General features: G+C 40.7%; 1 protein-coding gene and 1 long non-coding RNA gene across 9 annotated transcripts in view; one reads left to right on the top strand and one right to left on the bottom strand.

Moving 5' to 3' along the window:
• Window positions 1-21,273, top strand: part of KLRG1 (killer cell lectin like receptor G1) — a 74,997-nt gene that overhangs the window by 15,956 nt on the left and 37,768 nt on the right. For 7 of the 8 annotated variants that reach the window (XR_004286838.1, XR_004286839.1, XM_032347198.1 and 4 more), the window contains exons 4-5: window positions 3,806-3,906; window positions 4,301-4,400. Coding sequence is in view for 6 of the 8 variants with exons in the window: in XM_032347198.1 (XP_032203089.1) it covers window positions 3,806-3,906; window positions 4,301-4,400 (201 nt within the window). In the remaining 2 variants the exon portion in view is untranslated. Of the gene's footprint in view, window positions 1-3,805; window positions 3,907-4,300; window positions 4,728-21,273 lie in introns of those variants that run through there. The other variant, XM_032347202.1, reaches the window with a different exon arrangement.
• Window positions 5,425-7,742, bottom strand: LOC116593232. The gene is made up of 3 exons (XR_004286841.1): window positions 7,715-7,742; window positions 6,183-6,187; window positions 5,425-5,532 (listed from the first exon to the last, which is right to left on the bottom strand). It is a non-coding gene; the product is annotated as an uncharacterized LOC116593232 (long non-coding RNA).

A 21,273-nucleotide genomic window follows, 5' to 3' on the forward strand; every position in this document is an offset into this window, starting at 1 on the left:
AGTCAGTTTTGCATCTAGGTGATAGCATTTTTAATTTTTAAAAAATACTTTGTTTGTTTGTTTGATACACAGAGAGAACATGCACAAACAAGGGAAGTGGCAGGCAGAGGGAAAGGGATGAGCCCTATGAGGGGCTTGACCCCAGGACCCTGGGATCATGACCTAAGCCGAAGGCATATGCTTAACCAAATGAGCCATCCAGGTGCCGCTCAGTTATAGCATTTTTTATTTTGGCCTGACAAGTTTTTAGTTCTTTTATCTCTACAGAAAGGTATTCTCTAGTGTCTTCTATGCTTTTCTCAAGCCCAGCTAGTATACTTAGCATTGTTGTTTTAAGTTCTGGTTCAGACATATTATTTATTATTAGTTCCCTGGTCATCACTTCTTCCTGTTCTTTCTTTTGGGGTGAATTCCTCTGTCTTGTCATTTTGGGTAGGTCACTGTTTTTTCTGTGTTAGAAAGCCTCTTATGTTTCCTGCTCCTGAGAATAATGGCTATATTAAGAGGTCCTATACTGTCCCAGGCCTGGTGTTTTAGGATGTGTTTCACAGTATGCACTGTGTTTTTCTGTTTTGGCGGCTCTATCCCTCAGGTCAGTCCTCTGCAGTCTCCTCTCTTGTGTTCCTGGCTTCCATCAGGCCCTGCCCTCATGCTGTCTGTGACTGAGCCATCTGCCCACAGCGTGACACAGTACTCCTGTATTTTCTGTCATGCTCATGGCTAGGTTTCAAAACTCCAAATTTTAGGGACCCAGAGTGGTGCAGAGTGGTGATGATCCTCTGGGGGAGGGTCTTGCCATGCTGCAGCTGGTGTCCCTTAGTCCCAGAAAAGCAGTGACATGATTGTGCGTTGGCTTGTAGTTTATGGTAAAGTGTAGCAAAAGCAGGCACCAGGGTTTGCTGCTCTCGGTGGTGTCTCTGTTCCTATGCTAATGAACGGGGCAGCACACTAGTGTCCACAAGCTCTTTTGACCTCTGAGAGGCCATGCTGCCTCTCCCAAATGCACTCCAAGAAGGGGAACTCTCTCTTCCAGTGCAACCCAGGGGATCCTCAAACCATGCTATCTGGTCCCAGGTCTCTGCCTTCCTTCCTCACGGAAGCACTGCTGTGGCCACCAGGCTCCACTGGGCTGTGGCTAATGGACTTCTGAAGCTTCAGACTTTGGACTTCCTGGCTTGTAAAAACTTGTGATAATCAGCTGCTCTTGTTTTCCCAGTCAGTGGTTTTGGGGAAGTGTTTGTCTTGCGCAGTTCCCTGCACTGCTTTCTTTCTCTTCTCTTTCTTTCTTTCCAGGATCAAAACTCCCTCCCATCACAGCACCTGCATTTCTTTTCTCCCCAGGATTATGTCCCCACACTTCCTCTCTTCCCTGATGTGGCTACTTTTCACCCTCTAGTTCTGCAGTTTGTACTTTACCATGTGAGGTCTTCCTCACCCAGCCCAGGTTTTAGGATATCTGACCTTGGTTGTAATGAGAAACAAACGTGATGTGTTCACTTTAGTAGACCTCCTTATTCATACATCAGCCTGTTCTGTGGCAACACTGGGACCCAGTAAATAATACTGAAATCTAATGTTATAATATAAGCTTAAGTTGTCTTCTTGGTGTGTTTCATCAAAGAGAATGTGGTCTCTTAGCCAAATGTGCACGTTTCTTGACACATCCTATGAGTCTCATGATCTTTTTCAGGGCTGGTAAAGCATCATTTTATTTTATTTTTTAAGTAATATGTACACCAAACATGGGACTCCAACTTACAACCCCAAGATCAAGAGTCTCATGCTATACCAACTGAGCCAGGCAGGTACTCCAAGAAAGCATAGTTTAGGAGAGAGATAGGTTGCAGAGAGATGGACTATCTCAGTACAGGACATGCCAAGGTGTTGCGTACTAGGTCAAGACCTTGGGTTCTAGTCCAAGTACTATCACTAAGTTGCTGTGGAATAATTGCTCTTTTTTTGAGTTTCTATTCCTTCAAACAGAAGAAGTCTATGGAGGGAGGAGAGAGATCAAAGTTCACTGAATTTGAGAATATGGTGCTTTTGTGATGGCCACTGCCAGATGAAGTCACAGTTATCTCAGAGCATTAATGTAGGAAGGAGGCTTAAGACAAATAGTCAGGAAGTACATGATCACAGGAACAAGTTATGGCCTTTTCATTTAACATCTATCAGGTCAAACTCTAACTCAGAGAAAACCAAACCAACCAAGCAACCAAACAAAACCATTAACACACAAGATTCCTGGTAGCAAAATCGAAGGACTGGAGATATAACTTGGATGCTTTCTTATTAGTTTTAGTTTTTATTTTTTTTCACAAGGGAATTGCAATGACTTCAAGGATTAAGAATAAGAAGTAGAGTGTTGAGAAGATGCAGGAAATTATCTCATTAAGTATACATACAGTATTTGCTGAATACACAGGGACATCAGTTATCAAATGTCCACAAATGCTCCTGCACGCATATTTGCTTGCCCACCACTTGTAACCCAGGGGGTTGAGTATCTGTTAAAATACATATGAATACCTTTAAATATTCACTCATGCTCTAAACACACCCAAACTGAGCTACTTATGTTATATGTAACTGTCTCCCATGAATAGATTGGTCTTCAGACTTACAATTTTATCCGTTTTGCTCATGAAGAAACACATTACTTGTTAACATTAACATCACATTGAAAATTCAGCATCACAAGAAAAGTCTCTGTAACAAAAGCAATTTTCAAAGCTGAGGATGTTTATTGCAAAGTCTATTCATTACACTAATGCCAAATCCTACAATAGAATTAATCTTCTGGGATTTATCCTTTATTTTATTCCACTTATTGAGGCAATTACCTTAGAGTATAACTCCTTCATTTGAATGTCAGACTCTACAGAGCAAAGAATCTGTTATCTCTGTTCTAGTGGTAGCATGGGACCAACTTAACTTTGTCTTATGCTTGTTTCCTTAAGAACTGTTTTTATTTTACTTGTCATATGCAAGATTGATGAGAACTTGAAAAATAAGAGTGTAGTGGGAAAAAAGCAAGTATATTGCTGAAAGCTTAATAATAACTTATGTATTAAATGATAATGAGAAAGATGACTGCTTCCGTAGTGGTATTAAGCTTTTCTTCTGTAAAAGTTATTTGAATACCGATTAAGTACTTCATCTAACCAAGGAGGAAGTTACAGTGGAAGGCAGAGTATAATATTTATCTTGTCTTTCATGCTATAGAATGCAATTATACACATAAAGTTGAATTATAGGAAATGTTGCACTCTGCCGTGTAACTCTAGAATTAAAGTTTAAAAGAGAGATTAGTTATTTGAACTAGGTGGTGGTTTTAATCAGCTTGAACTGCTAACCAGAGTATCACTGGGTGGCTTAAACCATAGACATTGATGTCTCACAGTTCTGGAGGCTGAGAAGTTTAAGATCAAAATGTTGATGGGTTCCGTCTCTGGTGAGGATCTTGTTTGTGGCTTGCAGACAGTTGCCCTATAATTGTGTCCTTTCCTGATAGAGGTAGAGTGTGCTGGGAACTCTTCTTCTTACAAGGACACTAATCTCATCATTAGTGAGGACCTCATGACCTTGTCTAAAACTAATAACCTTCCAAAGGCCATATGCCTAGGTACCATCATGTTATTAATTAGAGCTTCAATATATGAATTTTGGGGAGAAATAAATATTCAGTCCATAATAATGGTAACGAGAGGGGGTGTAAAGAATAATTATCGATCACGACACTGAATCTCTTCTTTAGTTTTCTACATTTTCTTACCTTTTTCCATCATCTTCAATCTCTCCCTAGAGCCTGCTTCTACGGTTCCTCAAAAATGATTTTTATTGGATTGGTCTGAGGAACAAATCTGGCTGGAGGTGGCAGGATGGGTCACCCCTAAAAATCTCAAGGTAAGGGGGTTCAAAAAAATGGGGAAAAAAGAGAAAAGGAGAAGAGAAAGTATGTGATGGGGAAATAGGTCAAGGTCAATAGATGGTGGGGAGAGGAAAGGGTAAGGAAAGGAACTAGAGAACAGGAGAGGAAATGAATGGTGGATAAGAGCCAAAAAAAAAAAAAAACCCCAAAAAACCAAAACAAAACCCAAAACCCCAAAAAACAAAAAACCAAAACCAACAACAAAAATCCCCAACAACAACGAAGAAAAGAGAGGCTAATGTTCTGGGAGCTGAGAGAAGTGGGGCCTGAATAGGGAGAAAGAACTGCTCGGTTTTTATCTCTTCCATGCCTCGCAGCTCCTTTGCTCTCATGTTACCATAAGTGATTGACTTTCCTGATTTCTTACAGCATTGTTTCAAACAGCTTGATCCAGAAGTGTGGAGCCATCAACCAACACCATCTCCAAGCTGCTAGCTGTGAAGCTCTTTTACCGTGGATCTGTAAGAAGGTCAGACTTTGAGGGGGTCAGATCTGTGGTCAGGCTCCCTCACACGAGGGAGCAGGCCTCTGGGTGCTCAGATGATCATGAGCATGTATTTATTTGGTGAATGATGAACCTTCTAGGACATAGCATTTGATGTAAGATTAGTGCAGCTTCCCTGGGAACTGAAGGTTTGTTGCTGGACTCTCCTTGAGAACATTTAGATATTATCCAAACAATTTAAAGATCAGATCTAGGATCATTTGGGAAACATAAGTTCTTTGCAGTACTTCTCACTGTATTGACTGATGCTGCCTCCTTCACCCCCATTCTTACCATTTCTGTCAAAAGTGTACCTTTCCTCAATGTTATGGTCCGAACTGATGAAATCTGCGCAGGTATATACTACTGCTCATGTGTTATAGGTGTTTTTGATGTGTGCTAGGAAGTTGGCATGTTACTGATTCCTCATAATATATTTTTATCCTAATGGTGGCCCTTCACGGAGAAAGCTATATTCTAAAGGATAATGCTAATAGTGAGAAGCTAAGTTGTAGAAAGAGGATGAGAACAGGGTGGTGCTTTCTGCTTCTCAGCTCTTCACCACTTAAAGACATGGCTTTGGCTGAATTTAATTTTTATAGGCGTGCATAGATGTGGTTGAATAAACTGATATATGACCATACATTTTCCATGCTGTGGATGTGTGATTTGCAGGTTAATTTCACATAGTGGTCAATCTGAGGAAAGTTTACAGAAGCCATTTATGTGCTTGATTCCCAAATTATTTTAGGCATGAATGCCTCAACAATGAGAAAAACTTGGTTATTTCTCTTACGTAGGGTTTGGAGAGGGACGCCTGGGTGGCTCAGTCGGTTAAGTGACTGCCTTCGGCTCAGGTCATGATCCCAGGTCCTGGGATCGAGTCCCACATTGGGCTCCCTGCTCGGTGTGGAGCCTGCTTCTCCCTCTGCCTGCTGTTCCCTTGCTTGTGCTCACTCACTCTCACTCTCACTCTCTATCTGATAAATGAATAAAATATTAAAAAAAAAGTAGGGTTTGTAGATAGGGAGGGAAGATGCTGTTTAAAAGATGTAGGAGGGAATACTGAGGGGGACCATCATTCCATACTGTACTGTTGATGATGCTGGATTACAATCTCTTACCTTTCTCTCAGTTTTAAAAAAAATTAACATAGGGCGCCTGGGTGGCTCAGTGGGTTAAACCGCTGTCTTTGGCTCGGGTCATGATCTCAGGGTCCTGGGATCGAGTCCCGCATCGGGCTCTCTGCTCGGCAGGGAGCCTGCTTCCCTTCCTCTCTCTCTCTGCCTGCCTCTCTGCCTACTTGTGATCTCTCTCTGTCAAATAAATAAATAAATAAACTTAAAAAATTAACATATAGTGTATTTATTATATGTTTCAGGGACACAGGTCCGTGATTCATCAGTCTTACACAGTTCACAGCACTCACTGTAGCACATACCCTCTCCAATGTTGATAACTCAGCCACCCCATCCCTCCCACCCGCCTCCACTCCAGCAACCCTCAGTTTGTTTCCTGAGACCAAGAGTCTCTTAAGTTTTGTTTCCCTCTCTGGTTTCATCTTGTTTTCATTTTTCTATCCCTTCCTCTCTGATTCTCTGTCTTGTTTCTCAAATTCCTCAAATCAGTGAGATCATATGATAATTGTCCCTCTCTGATTGACTTATTTTGCTTAGCATAATACCCTCTAGTTCAATCCACGTTGTTGCAGATGGCAAGATTTCATTTTTGATGGCTGCATAGTATTCCATTGTATATACACACCACTTCTTCTTTATCCATTCATCTGCTGATGGACATCTTTCCATAATTTGACTGTTGTGGACATTGCTGCTATAAATATTCAGGTGCATGTGCCTCTACAGATCACTACATTTGTATCTTTAGGATAAATACCCCATAGTGCGATAGCTGGGTCGTAGGATAGCTCTATTTTCAACTTTTTGAGGAACCTGTTTTCCAGAGTGGCTGCACCAGCTTGCATTCCCACCAACCATGTAGAAGGGTTCCCCTTGCATCCTTGCCAGAATCTGCATTTCCCGACTTGTTAATTTTAGCCATTCTGACTAGTGTGAGGTGATCTCTCACTCTGGTTTTGATTTGTATTTCCCTGATGTCAAGTGATGTTGAGCACTTTTTCATGTGTCTGTTGGCCATTTTTCTTAGGTTTCTTTTTTTTTTTTTTTTTTTTTGAGGAACATGAACTCTATTTTATCTATTGTTATATCCTCCCCCCCACCTAAAATAGTGCTTGTATCAGTGAATATTAAATAAAAGAATGGATGAATAAAAAATTAAAACATTCTTATTCTAGTTTTTTCTGTTAGCCCATGAATTGATTACAGGAATTAAGGGCAAAAAGTGCAGTATTTTCTAATCCTTTCTGACCCCATTCATGTGTGCGTTCAGTAGCTGCCTCTAAAAAGGCAAAGAGGCAGTTTGGTCTGGATGTAATGTTTAGAGAAGGAAGTGGTAGAAACAAAGTTCTGTCTGCTTATGATCTCTTACTGTTGGCTCTGGGGAGGGAGGGTGTCTGTTGATTACTCATGTGATGGTAGCAATTCTGGCTTGGTTAAGGATGCGATGATCCTGATTCCTCTTGGGCCCTGGCGTTGCTGCTACAGAGCACACAATCTCAGTTACTTATTCAAAGAGAAGCAGAGGAGGACAGTGCCCTCCCAAGCTCTCCCCTGAGTAGGCAGCTTGTGGGCAATTCTTCTCTGTGATGAGGTTTCAGTCTTTTTGCAAGAATTTCTCACCATCTCTCATCAGAATTGGATCTAGTTCTTCCCTGCTCTTCCTCCCTTCAGGATGTTACATTAGAAATCACTGATCTCCTAGCTATTTATTTGTTCCCTGGACTTACTCATTAGGAGCCAGGGTCAGTTACTAACTCAAATTCTTCTCCCTTGCCTAGTGAAATAAAGTTTGAGTTTATCTTTGTGTCTGGTGCAAGAAAGTGGTCCATTTTCATTCTTTTGCATACTTTCGACTAGTTTTCCCAACACCATTTTTTAAAAAAAAATTTCAGATGTTTTTTAGTCAAGGGTTTTCAAAAGAAGGAAAACAGAAAAGGCTAACAATCTGACCAAATGTACAGTTCAAAAATGTCTTTTGGCATTTAGCAACAAATCCTAGGAAAGAAAACCACAGTTTTCTTGAACCAAACAAGTTACCCCTGGCAAGTTTGTGGCACTAGTAAAGCAAAAATAAAAAGTTAACTCTCTTGATCATACAGTTATCTCCATGAAATTCTTTTTTTCCCAATCTGTGCAGAAGGTCTTTCTTCATAAATTAACTTTTTTTAAAAAAAGATTTTATTTATTTATTTGACAGAGATCACAAGTAGGCAGAGAGGCAGGCAGAGAGAGAGAGAGAGAGGAGGAAGCAGGCTCCCCGCTGAGCAGAGAGCCTGATGTGGGGCTCAATCCCAGGACCCTGAGATCATGACCCGAGCCGAAGTCAGAGGCTTTAACCCACTGAGCCACCCAAGCACCCGCATAAATTAACTTTTTAAATAATTTAATGGCTGCCTACTATGTGATGTTCGACTAATTTTTTTTTTTTTTTTTTTAATGTACAGAGGTTGTTTCTCAACTCTTACCCAGAAGAGTATGGCTCAGTTCAGATCTAGCAGCAGATTTCCCCTCCCCTCTAACCGAGCTACCAAGCTACCAAGTTTCTCTCTTAACTAATGCAAACATATCAAGTAGTAAGAGACCCAGGCTTACAGATGTGCTAAATACAAGGAGGGCGCTGCATCCAGTTGGACTTTCACAAAGCAGTAGTATTCTAGGGAGTGTAGAACCAATAATAGCACAACTTTTAAAAAGGAAACAAAAACATAATACATTTAAAAAAAAAGATTTTATTTATTTATTTGACAGAGAGAGATCACAAGTAGGCAGAGAGGTAGGCAGAGAGAGAGGGAGAAGCAGGCTCCCTGCTGAGCAGAGAGCCGAATGCAGGGCTCGATCCTAGGATCCTGAGATCAGGACCTGAGCTGAAGGCAGAGACTTTAACCCACTGAGCCACCCAGGCGCCCCCAAAACACATTTCTTTTATGGCGATGTAATTTTCACTAGACTCTACACTTCTCAGAGCATCAAGGACTTTGAAACCATGAAATGTCACTGACATCTATAATCAAATACAAGCATAAAATTTAAGAACTAGAAAGTCCTGGAAAGAAATAAATGCTTAGCCTTAGCTCGACTACCATTGGTCGAGGGGACTTTTTCCCTCTTGCATATTCCTGCCTCCTTTGTCAAAGATTTGTTGACTATATAACTGTGGGCTTATTTCTGGATGTTTTCTCTTCCATTCCATTGTTTCATATGTCTGTTTTGTGCTAGTACTGTACTGTTTGGATTACTACAGCTTTGTAGGGATTCTTGAAATCTCAAATTGTGATACCTCCAGTTTTGTTTTTCTTTTTCAAGACTGCTTTGGCTAGTTGGGGTCTTTTGTGGTTCTATACAAATTTTAGGATTGTTTGTTCTAGTTCTTTGAAAAATCTGTTGGTGTTTTGATAGGGATTGCGTTAAAATTATATACTGCTTTGGGTAGTGTAGATATTTTTAATAATATTCTTTTTTTAAAATATTTTTTATTATTTTAAAGTAATCTCTATACCCAGTGTGGGGCTCGAACTTACCATTCCTGAGATCAAGAGTCACATGCTTTACTGACTATGCCAGCCAGAAGCCCCCAATATTTATTTTTCCAATCCGTGAGCATGGGATATCTTTCCATTGGTTGTGTTGTTTGCAATTTCTTTCATCCATGTTTTAAAGTTTAGAGTATAGTGATTAGAGTTAATCAAATTCCTAAGGTCATGGGTCACCATCTTCATCAGTCATATATGCCTCTCTTGCAGTCCATTTACCTTTCCCCTTGCCCCCATATCCCCACTTTCACAAACATAATTTGATGTTTGATATAGTCCTTGAGCTTGTTTGTATCCTTTTTTTTAATTTTTAAAATTATTTATTTATTTGACAGACAGAGATCACAAGTAGGCAGAGAGGCAGGCAGAGAGAGAGGGAGAAGCAGGCTCCCTGCTGAGCAGAGAGCCCAATGCGGGGCTCGATCCTAGGATCCTGAGATCAGGACCTGAGCTGAAGGCAGAGACTTTAACCCACTGAGCCACCCAGGCGCCCCCAAAACACATTTCTTTTATGGCGATATAATTTTCATTAGACTCTACACTTCTCAGAGCATCAAGGACTTTGAAACCATGAAATGTCACTGACATCTATAATCAAATACAAGCATAAAATTTAAGAACTAGAAAGTCCTGGAAAGAAATAAATGCTTAGCCTTAGCTCGACTACCATTGGTCGAGGGGACTTTTTCCCTCTTGCATATTCCTGCCTCCTTTGTCAAAGATTTGTTGACTATATAACTGTGATCATGACCCGAGCCGAAGGCAGAAGGTTTAACCAACTGAGCCACACAGGTGCCCCAGCTTGTTTGTATTTTTTTTTTTTTTAAAGATTTTATTTTATTTTATTTGACAGAGAGAGATCACAGGTAGGCAGAGAGGCTGGCAGAGAGAGAGAGAGGGAAGCAGGCTCCCCACTGAGCAGAGAGCCCGACGCGGGACTTGATCCCAGGACTCTGAGATCACGACCCGAGCCGAAGGCAGCGGCCCAACCCACTGAGCCACCCAGGCGCCCCGCTTGTTTGTATTTTTATAAAATATGTACTCTTCTTATTTGTTTCATATTTAATTAAATTATTCTATATATTTTATTATTTTACTTTTTCCATGAACGTGTTTTTGAGTTCTATTCACGTTGCACGAGCTACATGTAATTCATCCTTCTAGCTGCTGCATTATCTCCATTTCATGTATTCATTCTCTTAATGATGGACACCTAGTTACCCCCGTTTCCCCACTAGCACAAACAGTGATGGGGTAGATATTCTCTTCCATATCCCTACTCCAAAGTCTTCCCCATCTTAGGAAATGACCTTAAGTTGTTCAGATTCCAAACTGAAGAGCTTCCTGATTTCATTTTTCTACATCAACAAATTTTATCATTGCCACCAGCGAAGTATATTCTAAATCTCCTCTCTTCTTTCCATTTCTACTTTTGAAAAAAAGATTTTATTTATTTATTTGACAAAGAGCGAGCAAGCAAGAGAGAGATCACAAGTAGGCAGAGAGGCAGGCAAAGAGAGAGAAGGGGAAACAGGACCCTGAGATCATGACCTGAGCGGAAGGCAGAGGCTTTACCCACTGAGCCACCCAGGTGCCCCTCAATTTCTACCTTTTAAAAAAGATTTATTTATTTATTAGGGAGCAAGAAAGCATGCACACTAGTTTGATTTGGAGAAGGGGCAGAGGGACAGACTTTCAAGCCGACTCCCGCTGAGCAACCTGGGCTCCATCTCATGACCCATGAGATCATGACCTGAACCAAAAATATCAGTTGAGACACCTAACAGCCACCAAGGTGCTCCTCCATTTCCACTTTTTTTTTTTTTAAAGATTTTATTTATTTATTTGACAGAGAGAATTGACAAGCAGGCAGAGAGGCAGGCAGAGAGAGAGGAGGAAGCAGGCTCCCTGCTGAGCATAGAGCCCGATGTGGGGCTCGATCCCTGGACCCTGAGATCATGACCTGAGCCGAAGGCAGCAGCTTAACCCACTGAGCCACCCAGGCGCCCCCCATTTCCACTTTTAATTCCATTCCAAACCTCTGTTGTTGTTCACCTACATTACTGTGACAGTGTCTTTTGTTATGAACTCCTTTAAAAATAGTTTCAGTGAGGGGTGCATGGGTGGCTCAGGGGGTTTTGTCCAGCTCTTGGTTGTGGCTCAGGTCATGATCTCAGGTCATGGGATGGAGTGCCAAGGCAGCTCTGTGCTCAGCAGGGAGTCTGCTTAGGATTCTCTCTCTCCTTCTGCCTCTTCCCCTGTTCATGTGTGTGCACTGTCCAAATAAATAGAATCTTAAAAAAATAGTTTTATTGAGATATAGTTGACACACAATAATATGAATATATTTCAAGAGTAAAATTTGGTAAGTTTTGATGTATATCTCTCTCTCTATCTCCATTTATCTATCTCCATGAAAATGTCACCATAATCGAGATGGTGAAAACAGCAACTATCCTGAAAAGCTTCCTCGTGCGTTTTGTAATTCCTCCTTCTCTCTTGTCCCTGTCACCCAACACTCTCCTGTCCTCAGGAAACCCTGATCTACTTTATGTCACTATAGATTAGATTATGTCTTCTAGAGTTTTACAGTACATAGAGTTTTACAGAGTCATTAAATATGTACTCTTCTTTTTCAGTGTTCTTTCACTCAGAATAATTATTTTGAGATTCATTCCTGCTGTTGTGTGTATCAATGGTTTACCCTTTTTTATTGCTAATATTCCATTATATGGATGTGTCATAATTTGTTTCTTCATTCACTTGTTGATTGACATTTTGGTAGTTTCAGTTTTGGGCTATTAAAAATAAAGCTGTTCTGAACATTTGGGTACAAATCTTAGTTATGGACGTAGCCTTTCTTTTCTCTTGATACAATATGTAGGAGGCGGAATGGCTGGATCATATGGTAGGTATACGCTGAACTTTTTAAGAACCTGTAAACCTTTTTTTCAAAGTCTTTGTACCATTTTATATTCCAACCAGCAGTGTATGGGAATTCTAGTTCCTTCACATCCTCGGTGATCCTGGGTATCAGCAGTCTTTTCATTTTTAGCCATTCTAGTAGGTACTCAGTGGTATTTTGTTGTGGTTTTAATGACCATTTCCTTAAAGGTTAGTGGTGTTGAGCAACTTTTCATACGGTTAATTGCCATCCATATATTTTTCTTTAGTGAAATAATTGTTCAAATATTTTGCTTCTTTGTTTTCTTGCTGCTGTGTTTTCAGAGTGCTTAATATTCTGGATACAAGTTCTTACCAGATACACACTTTGTAAATATTTTCTCCCAGTCTGTGGTTTGTCTTTTTATCCTCTTAATAGTGAGTTTCAAAGAACAGAATTTGTAAATTATTATGAAGTCTGTGTTATCAATCTTTGTATTCTAGTTTGTGTTGTTTGTATGTTGTCTAAGAAATCTTTGCCTAGTCCATGTTCTCAAAGATTGTCTTTATGTTTCTTCCAGAAATTTTACAGTTTTAGCTTTTGCATTGAGGCCTGTGATCTGTTTTGATCCAACTTTAACATATGGTGTGAGGTATGGGTGGAGGTCTCTTTTTTCTTCTTTTTATCTAAACCTAATTGTTCCAGCACTTTTTATTGAAATAACTACCCGTTTGTCATTAAGCTCCTTTGATACCTTTATTGAAGATCAATGATCATATTGGCCTATTTCTGCATTTTATCTTTTGTGCCATTTATTAATGTGTCTATCATTTCATTTCTATACCACTGTAATTTTATCATATGTCTTGAAATCAAGTAGTGTGATCCTCCAACTTTGTTTTTCTTTTTCAAAATTGTTTTAGTTGTTCTAGGTCCTATGATATTTTACTGTATATTTTAGATAAATATTCTATTCCTGTGTTATTTTGTAAATGTATGAATATATCAGGATGGATTGCTGGGTCAATGGATACTTTGTTCAAATCAGCCTACTAATTTAAACTCTCCAGCAATGTATGAGGTTAAGTACCTGTTGCTCTCTACCCTCCTCTCCTCTGGTAAGGCTGAAGTGAGCCACAGTCTCCTTATGATCATGAATTTTCACGCCTGGCTCTATCCTCTTACGAGTTTTTTTTTTGTTTGTTTGTTTTTTTAGAAGTTTCTTCACATTGGAAGACATCTATAAGGCAAAGCTAGTAATGATCTTTGCTAGTAATCCTCTCTCAAAGTAAAATCTTGATGATAATAAAGTCTTTGTTTCCATATTAGTAATGAGATGAGGAAGTAAATAAAGGGTAGGGGAGAAAGCTCTTAGCACAGAGCAGAAAATACAAAAGGAATGTGATAAAAGCTAAGGAAAGCTTTCAAGGTGGAGGGAGCATTCATCAGTATAACATGCTAAAGAGATGTAAAGTAGCATAATGACAGAAGAATATTCAATGAAATTGACAATATGGAGGTCATTGTTCATCATGCTTTATTAGTGTGCTGGTGAAAGATGTGAAATTTCAGTGACCTGACGGGGGTAAGGGAATGGAAAAAAATGAGTTTAGATATATCTTTTAAGAAGTTTTTAAGAACTTTTCTTACAGCAGAAAGGAAAATGATAACATCTAAATAAAGGGCTGTATGTTGCACCAATACATTTTTACATATAGATAAGAAAGAGTAGCTCGTGTTTATAGCTTTCAACTTAGTTGAAAGAGAGAGATTAAAAATTGATGCAAGACCAGGATCCTTGAGGCAGTGGATGACTGGGTGACCCAATGCTCAAATGGAAGAAATAATTTTGCGTGGAAAGAGTGTCTCTTTTCCTATGGAAGGGGGAACGATGGGGGAAGATTCTGATATGTTTGTCTAAGTGATAGGAAAGAGAAAGTACTGTTCTTGCCTGGTGAACTCTATTTTCTCAGTGAAATAAAGGACAAGTCTATATGCTAAGAAGGAAGGAGAAAGTGATAGGTCTGGGATCTATGGAAGGCAGAATTGTGGAATTTCTGCACAGGGAAAAGAGACCTCTGCCTAGAGATCCAGCACTGCTGGCCAGCACTGAGAGCTCAGGTGAGGCAGGAGGCCACACACGTTTGGTGATTTCAGCCTGCACTACTGCCTGATTATTGGCTGCAGCCCCTGTCAGACTAGTTGTAATAACAGAGAAGTCAAGTGGTGGGAATGATGGAGGGTGGGGATTTTGCAGGGAGTTTTCAAGGAAATAGAAGTAGCCAGAAGTAGATAAGAAACCCAAAGAATAGGGAACCCTGGAGTGAGGAACGTACTGGATGGGAAGAGATTTGGGAGTGACAGGGATGTACTTTAGGAATGTAGGTGAGGTCCAGAGGAGACGACCAAGAAAGAATTCTTGAGCCATCTTTGGTGCAAAAAGGTGATTTTATTAAAGCATGGGGACAGGACTCATGGGCAGAAAAAGCTGCTGCCCTGGGGCTCTGAGGCGTGACTGGTTATATACTTGGTGGTTGGGGGATTTAGGAAAAGGGAGGTTATCAAAATAACTTTTATTTGCTAAGGAGGACCTACAAGATACTGGGGCCCTTGTCACTGCACAGTTAAGGTAGTTTTCCCCTCTAGTTAAACATTAACATTAAGACAGTTTCCTTCCAGGGGCGCCTGGATGGCTCAGTGGGTTAAGCCTCTGCCTTCAGCTCTGGTCATGATCTCAGGTTCCTGGGATGGAGCCACCACATCAGGCTCTCTGCTCAGTGGGGAGCCTGCCCCCCTCCCACCCCCGCCTCTCTGCCTGCTTGTGATGTCTCTCTCTCTCTCTCTCTGTCAAATAAATACATAAAATCTTAAAAAAAAAAAAAGTTTCCTTCTGGAAGTTATGTTATTGATAAGAATGCTTTTTTTCTTGTAAACACTAAGACATTTGTAAATTGAGGGAGACTCCTGTCTTGTTGGACTGTGATCTCTGTTAGTTAACCATCCCCCCGGCATCCCCCCCCTTCCCTTAGGTTTAGAGCAGCCAGGAGTGCCTGAGGAATGTTCCAGATCCCACCTGGGACTGGGAGTGGGGGATTTGCGGGGAGTCAGCTAGTGCTTTGTTCTCAACTTGCCTTCTGCTCCCTCTTCAATAGTAGAGGAGATGACAGAAATACTGCAGTGAACATTGTTGTACATATATCCTATTTCTCTATAACAGATTCCTAAAAGTGAGAGTCCTGGGCCAAAATGTATGCCAAATTAAAAATTTAAATGATACTAAAAGATTGTAAGACTGAAACCATTTTACTTTCACTAGCAGTGGATAAGAACACTGGTTCTCCCTTCTTCTCAGCTCCAGATGTTTTCCAAGTTTTAAATTTGGCTTAGTATCATCAGTCTTACTCTTTTTCTTGTGTTGTGTATGAGGGGAGGAGGAGGAATATTACATCGCTGTTATAGTTTGGGTTTTTCTAGCTGCTAATATCTTTGAGCATCTTCTCACGTTTATTTGTAATTTGTATTTCCTTTGAATTACCTTTTCATACATATTTCTTGACTATTCTCTCAGCGTTTTTGTTTTTTTCCTTTCTTACTGATCTGTAGGCACTGTGTATACTTGGAATAAATTTTTGTTAGTTATATGTGTTACAGATGTTTTCTTTCTATTATTTGTGTGTTTTTTTAATGTCATGGAGATTTTTTTTCCATTCATGTATTTTAAGTTTTAATAAGGTCAAATCTATCATTCTCTACTACCACCCCTCCCCCCCCAAGTTACGGAGTCTGGTTGTCTACTTTGAATCCCCTACCTGGGATTATGCATACATTTTCCAAATTTTTTCCTAATGGGACACCTGGGTGGCTCAGTCTTTAAGCATCTGCCTTCAGCTCAGGTTATGATCCCAGGGTCCTGGGATCGAGTCCCACATCGAGCTCCTTGTTCAGCAGGGAGTCTGCTTGTCCTTCTCCCTCTGTTTGTGCTCTCTCTCTCTTTCTCTCTCTCATTCTGTGTATCTCAAATAAATAAATAAAATCTTTAAAAACAAAATGAAAAAACTGTTGTGGCCAGTTAAGATAAAGAAATTTGGGAACATTCTGCACACAGGTGAGTACTATAATGTAACATGTTTTCAGCGTGACTGGAGTTCAGTGAGCACACCCGAGGGGTAGAGGATTTGCCTGCAGGAGCAGCAAGAGGGTGGCTGATCAGCGAGGCCCAGATCAGGACACAAGAGTGAGCATTTCCTGCCGACTCAGACAGGACACTGATGGTGCCTCACACCAGATCACTCTTCCTGCTTCCAACCCGGTCAGTAAGCTGGTAATGCCCACAATGGATTCGAAAGGGATGTTTGTATGCCTGCACCAAATTTGATGTACAAAGAACGTTATTACATTTCTCCAATGGGAAAAATTACAAACGACTCAAATATCTATAGGTATTGAAATGATTAAATGTATCACCTTACCTTTGCTTTCTTTCTGTAGAATAGACCTTATAAAATGAGAATGTTTTTATCTTTTGCCCGAACAACAAAAATAATGGACAAAAAGCCACCAGCCTTTATCCTCCAACAAAATCGTCAAGCTCGAACTCCCATGAGGGCTGAGGAGGTCCTCGGGCTCCATGGTGCTCTTTTTTACCCGGACTCCGGGTTTCTGCACAGCTCTTCCCAGCTGGAGGCTTAGTTTGGTTTGGCTCCGGTGGGAATGCATGTTTAGACGATGGTCCCGTTGCCTTGTGGTGCTTGGGATTGCTTAGTGTACCTTTTCCTCTCCCCTCTACCCCCACCACTCCACTATCAAATGTTGCATTTTCTTCTTCTCCCCGCCCACCCCCTCAGAACAGATCCTCCCTCATTTTAAAATTGTGACACACTTGGTCACATGACTTACAGAGTCAGTGACTTCCCTCCAGATTCCTAATGGATGCCGAGACGAAGGTGGTGGCCTTTCTGGGCTAAAAGTTCTGTTGTGGCCTGTTCTGCTTTTACCAGCTTGGCCCCCAAACAGCTGTTATGTATGTGCTGTCTCTCCACAGGCTGGTAGAATGTGTTCTGTAGATTCCCTGGTCAGAACCAGGAGAAGGTTTTTTGTTTGTTTTTGTTTTCCCCTTAGTCCTTTCTGTTTTTGTTTTTTTTTTTAAATATTATTTTATTTTATTTTATTTTTTTAAGTATTTGTTTATTTAAGAGAGAGAGAGAGAAAGAGCATGAGATGGTGGAGGGCCAGAGGGAGAAGCAGTCTCCCTGCTGAGCAGAGAGCCCAGTGCAGGACTCCATTCTGGGACCCCAGGATCATGACCTGAGCTGAAGGCAGGCGCCTACCCAACTAAGCCACCCAGGCACCCAGTTTTTTCTGTTTTTTTTTTTTTCCTTAGGTATTCCTTACTGCAAGACCCTATGTGACTAGTAACATCTAATTGCTGCTTACTGTGATTGGTATACAATGCTCAAACACTCTCCTGAAACCTATTAGTTACACTGGCTCTTTGTATGGCCGTATGTTATATGTATATTTTTAGACAATACTTTGTCCCTACCTGGGAGCTGTGGGAACATATTGGGAAGAACACCAGTGCTGGAGTTAATAAGACAAACCTGTATTTGAATCCTTTTTAAAATAATTACTGTGCGACTTGAGGCAAAATGCTTAACTTCTCCCAGCGTAGGTTTATCCATCCTGTAAGATCATTCCATCTAAAATAGCCAATCTCTTGGTCTCTATGACATCCACTGTGTAGTTCCTTCAAAACTCCTGTCAAGTCTGTGATTCTCTTTATGTGTTACTTTGAAATTATTACTTACTATGTTTTGCCAGTGTGTATGTTCACAGTTTAAAATGCAAAAGCGACAAAGGGATGTGTCTGTGAAAACAGTCTGTTCCCACCTCTGATTGCTGACTCACTCAGTTTTATTCCTTTTCGTGTTCCTTTCCAGATATAATCTTTTCATACACAGCATTTACTTACATGAGTGTGCGCGCGCACACACACACACACACACACACCTGAACTATAGCATAGTACACGTGCTGCTCTGAACTTTACTCATTAACTCATTTACCCATTAACAATCTATCTCATATCTTTCTTTAAAAAGACTTTATTTATTTATTTATTTGACAGATTGGGAGAGATCACAAGTAGGACAGAGAGGCAGGCAGAGAGAGAGAGGGGGAAGCAGGCTCCCCGAGGAGCAGAGAATACGATGCAGGACTCCATCCCAGGACCCTGAGACTATGAGCAGAGCTGAAGGCAGAGGTTTTAACCCACTGAGCCACCCAGGTGCCCCTATCTCGTATCTTTGTATGATTATACTCATAAGAGCTGCTTCTTTCTTTTTAATGGTTGGATAGAATTCTATTTTATGGATATAACTATTTAGCTAGTCTTCTATTTTTTAAAAATGTTTTATTTATTTGAGGGAGAGAGCAAGAGAGCACAAGCAGGAGGAGTGGCAGAGGGAGAGGGAGAAGCAGGATCCCTGTTCAGCAGGGAGCCTGCCCCCAGGACCCTGGGATCATGACTTGAGCCGAAGGCATCCCCAAGCTAGTCTTCTAGGCACCTCTAACCTAGTCTTCTATTAATGGAAGTTTTAGATCATTTCCTCTTTTTTGTCTTTACAAACAATGCTGCAATGATTATATTTCATATAGGCATAACTACATGCTTTTTGAGTGTTTGTAGACCTGCCAAATTGCTCTGTGTAAATCTGCAGATTTGTCTTTCCACCAGCAATGTATAAGAATTTCTTCACCAATGCATTTTTTCATCAAACGTTTTGATCTTTGCTAATTAGATAGGTAAAAAATATTTTCCCATTATGGCTTTAATTTGTATTTCTCTTATTAAGAACTATAGAGAGCATCTTTTCACATGCTTAAGGTCCATTTCCTTTTCTGTGAACTGACACAACCTTTATCCTTTAAAAAGAAAATGGATGAGGGGGATACCTGGGTGGCTCAGTTGGCTAAGTGTTTCCCTTAGGCTCAGGTCATTATCTTGGGGTCCTGGGATCGAGTTACAGATTGAGTCCCACAATGGGCTCCCTGCTCAGTGGGGAGTCTGCTTCTCCCTCTGCCTGTACCTCTCCCTTCCCCTCCCCCTCATGTGTTCTAAAATTAAAAAATAAAGTCTTTAAAAAAACTTTGGATGAGCGAGCTTTTCCTCAATAATTGGTAAGAAAAAATGTTCTTTATATACTAAATAAATTAGCCTTTTGAGTGTCATAAAAATTGAAAATATTTTGTCTTAGTAGGTCACTTTTTTTCTTATATATGATGGGATTTTTTTCCTGGTTAGAAATTTGGGATTTTTATGTCTCAAATTTATAGTTTTTAATTTTTTATTTACTTATTTTTTTAGATTTATTTATTTATTTTACAGACTGAGATCACAAGTAGGCAGAGAGGCAGGCAGAGAGAGAGAGAAGGGGGAAGCAGGCTCCCTGCTGAGCAGAGAACCCGATTTGGGGCTCGATCCCAGGACCCTGAGATCATGACCTGAGCCAAAGGCAGACGCTTTAACCCACTGAGCCACCCAGGCACCCACAAATTTATAGTTTTTTAATCAGTTCTGGGTTTCATAGCATTTGAAATCTTTCATTCTCCATTCTAAGATCAAATTAGTTAGACAACTTAATTAGTTAGACAATTGACTTCTAATGAAATGCAGAATTACGGAAGGATCAGAACTAACTGATCGGCATGGTTGTGACAAGAAGCGTGGAAAATTGGTGCATCTGCCAGTGAGACATGGATGAGTCAACGATTATGCGTTTGAAGATTCATCCAGGAGGCTTTAAGAACCACAGTACGGTGGGACAGATAGTCACTGACTCATGAGCTCATCAAATATCCCTAGACTCAGAAACAGCTGCAAGTGGAAAACATTGTTGAAAGTCTGGAACAGCCTGGGATGCTCTATAAAGATACAAAATTCTACATAGAAGCTTACCTATGAATAATATCTTTTCCTGAGAGTGCAAACGCTTAGTGATGAGAGCCGTAGAATATTAGAGGAAGATCTTATCCTATGATCTTGAAATTTTGGCTGAAAGCTAACGCTGGGAGTAGTAGGTGACAAGAAGTCCTATGTTCTAAAGGGAGTCCTTAGACCGACCCCGTACTGGGTTTAGGGACAATTACTAAGAGTTCATTAGGGGAAATTAAAGACTGATTTCAGGTAAGCCCTTTGCAGGAGTTTGTAGATGGAGAGATGACTGGGGTATCTGTGCTCCCACAACCAAGCCAAGTGAGAGGAAAAACTAGAAGGCAGCTGGGACAGAGCGGGGCTTCTTCCTGGAGGTGGAAACAGAGTCGAACTCCCTGGTTCTGTGTTGCTCAGCCCTGGAAACTTGTAGATTTGAGGCTGCCTGGAGAACAAGAGAGGGCTTAGAAGAACTTGACCCAAGTTCCCTACTTTGGAGGGCATAGAAACTTCTCTCTGAATGCTGCTTTCAAGAGGTCTGATGGTTGTAGAAAAATTTGTAGAGATTGCCCCTAAAGATGAGGTAAGGAAGAAGAGCTGGCGGGGACACAAGCTGCAGTTTCACTGTTTGTTGAGTGCCTATATGAGCTCCCTGAGCACAGAGGAAGTGGAAGAAGGTAATGGGATTTGAGTTACCTACAACGGGATTTATCCAACAGGATGTCCTGCCAGCCAAAGGGACTCCAGAAGGAAGAAGTCTTGTGGAATGTTTCACCATAAGTTGAGAGCTAAGATAAAGCCGTTAAGAGGCTCTAAGAGGCCTTCTAGAGAGCATATCACCTGTATCATGGAATGATGCCGGGCAGAAATTCCTCAAGAGTGTATCTCTCTGCATATAGGAACTGCTAAAACCTATAGAAGGGCCTGTGAAAGATAACTAGTATTGGTATTATATCCAATCCGACAAGAGAAACAGAACCAATAGGTTTACATGAAGAGATTATTGCAAGGAATTGGTTTGTGCAACCGTGCAGCTGACTTGGCAAGTCCAAAATCCATAGGGCAGGCTGCGGGGAAAGGCAGGCTAGAACTTCTCCGCAGGGCTGAAGCTGGGGTCCACTGGGGCGGTTTCTTCATCTGAGAAGTGTCAAGTCTGCTCTTCAGGCCTTTGAACTGATTGAATCAAGCCCACCAGGATTATCTATCACCTCTCTTAATAAGTCAATTGGTTATAAACTTTAATTATCTCTCTAAAATACCCTATAGCAATATCTAAGATTAATGCTTTAATTAAATAACTGGGGACTGTTGCCTAGTCGGGCTGACACATCAGCTAACCATCACAGATATCTTCCACACAGAATCACCACCCGAT

Source organism: Mustela erminea, chromosome 6 (assembly GCF_009829155.1).
Source record: "Mustela erminea isolate mMusErm1 chromosome 6, mMusErm1.Pri, whole genome shotgun sequence".
Lineage (NCBI taxonomy): Eukaryota > Metazoa > Chordata > Mammalia > Carnivora > Mustelidae > Mustela > Mustela erminea.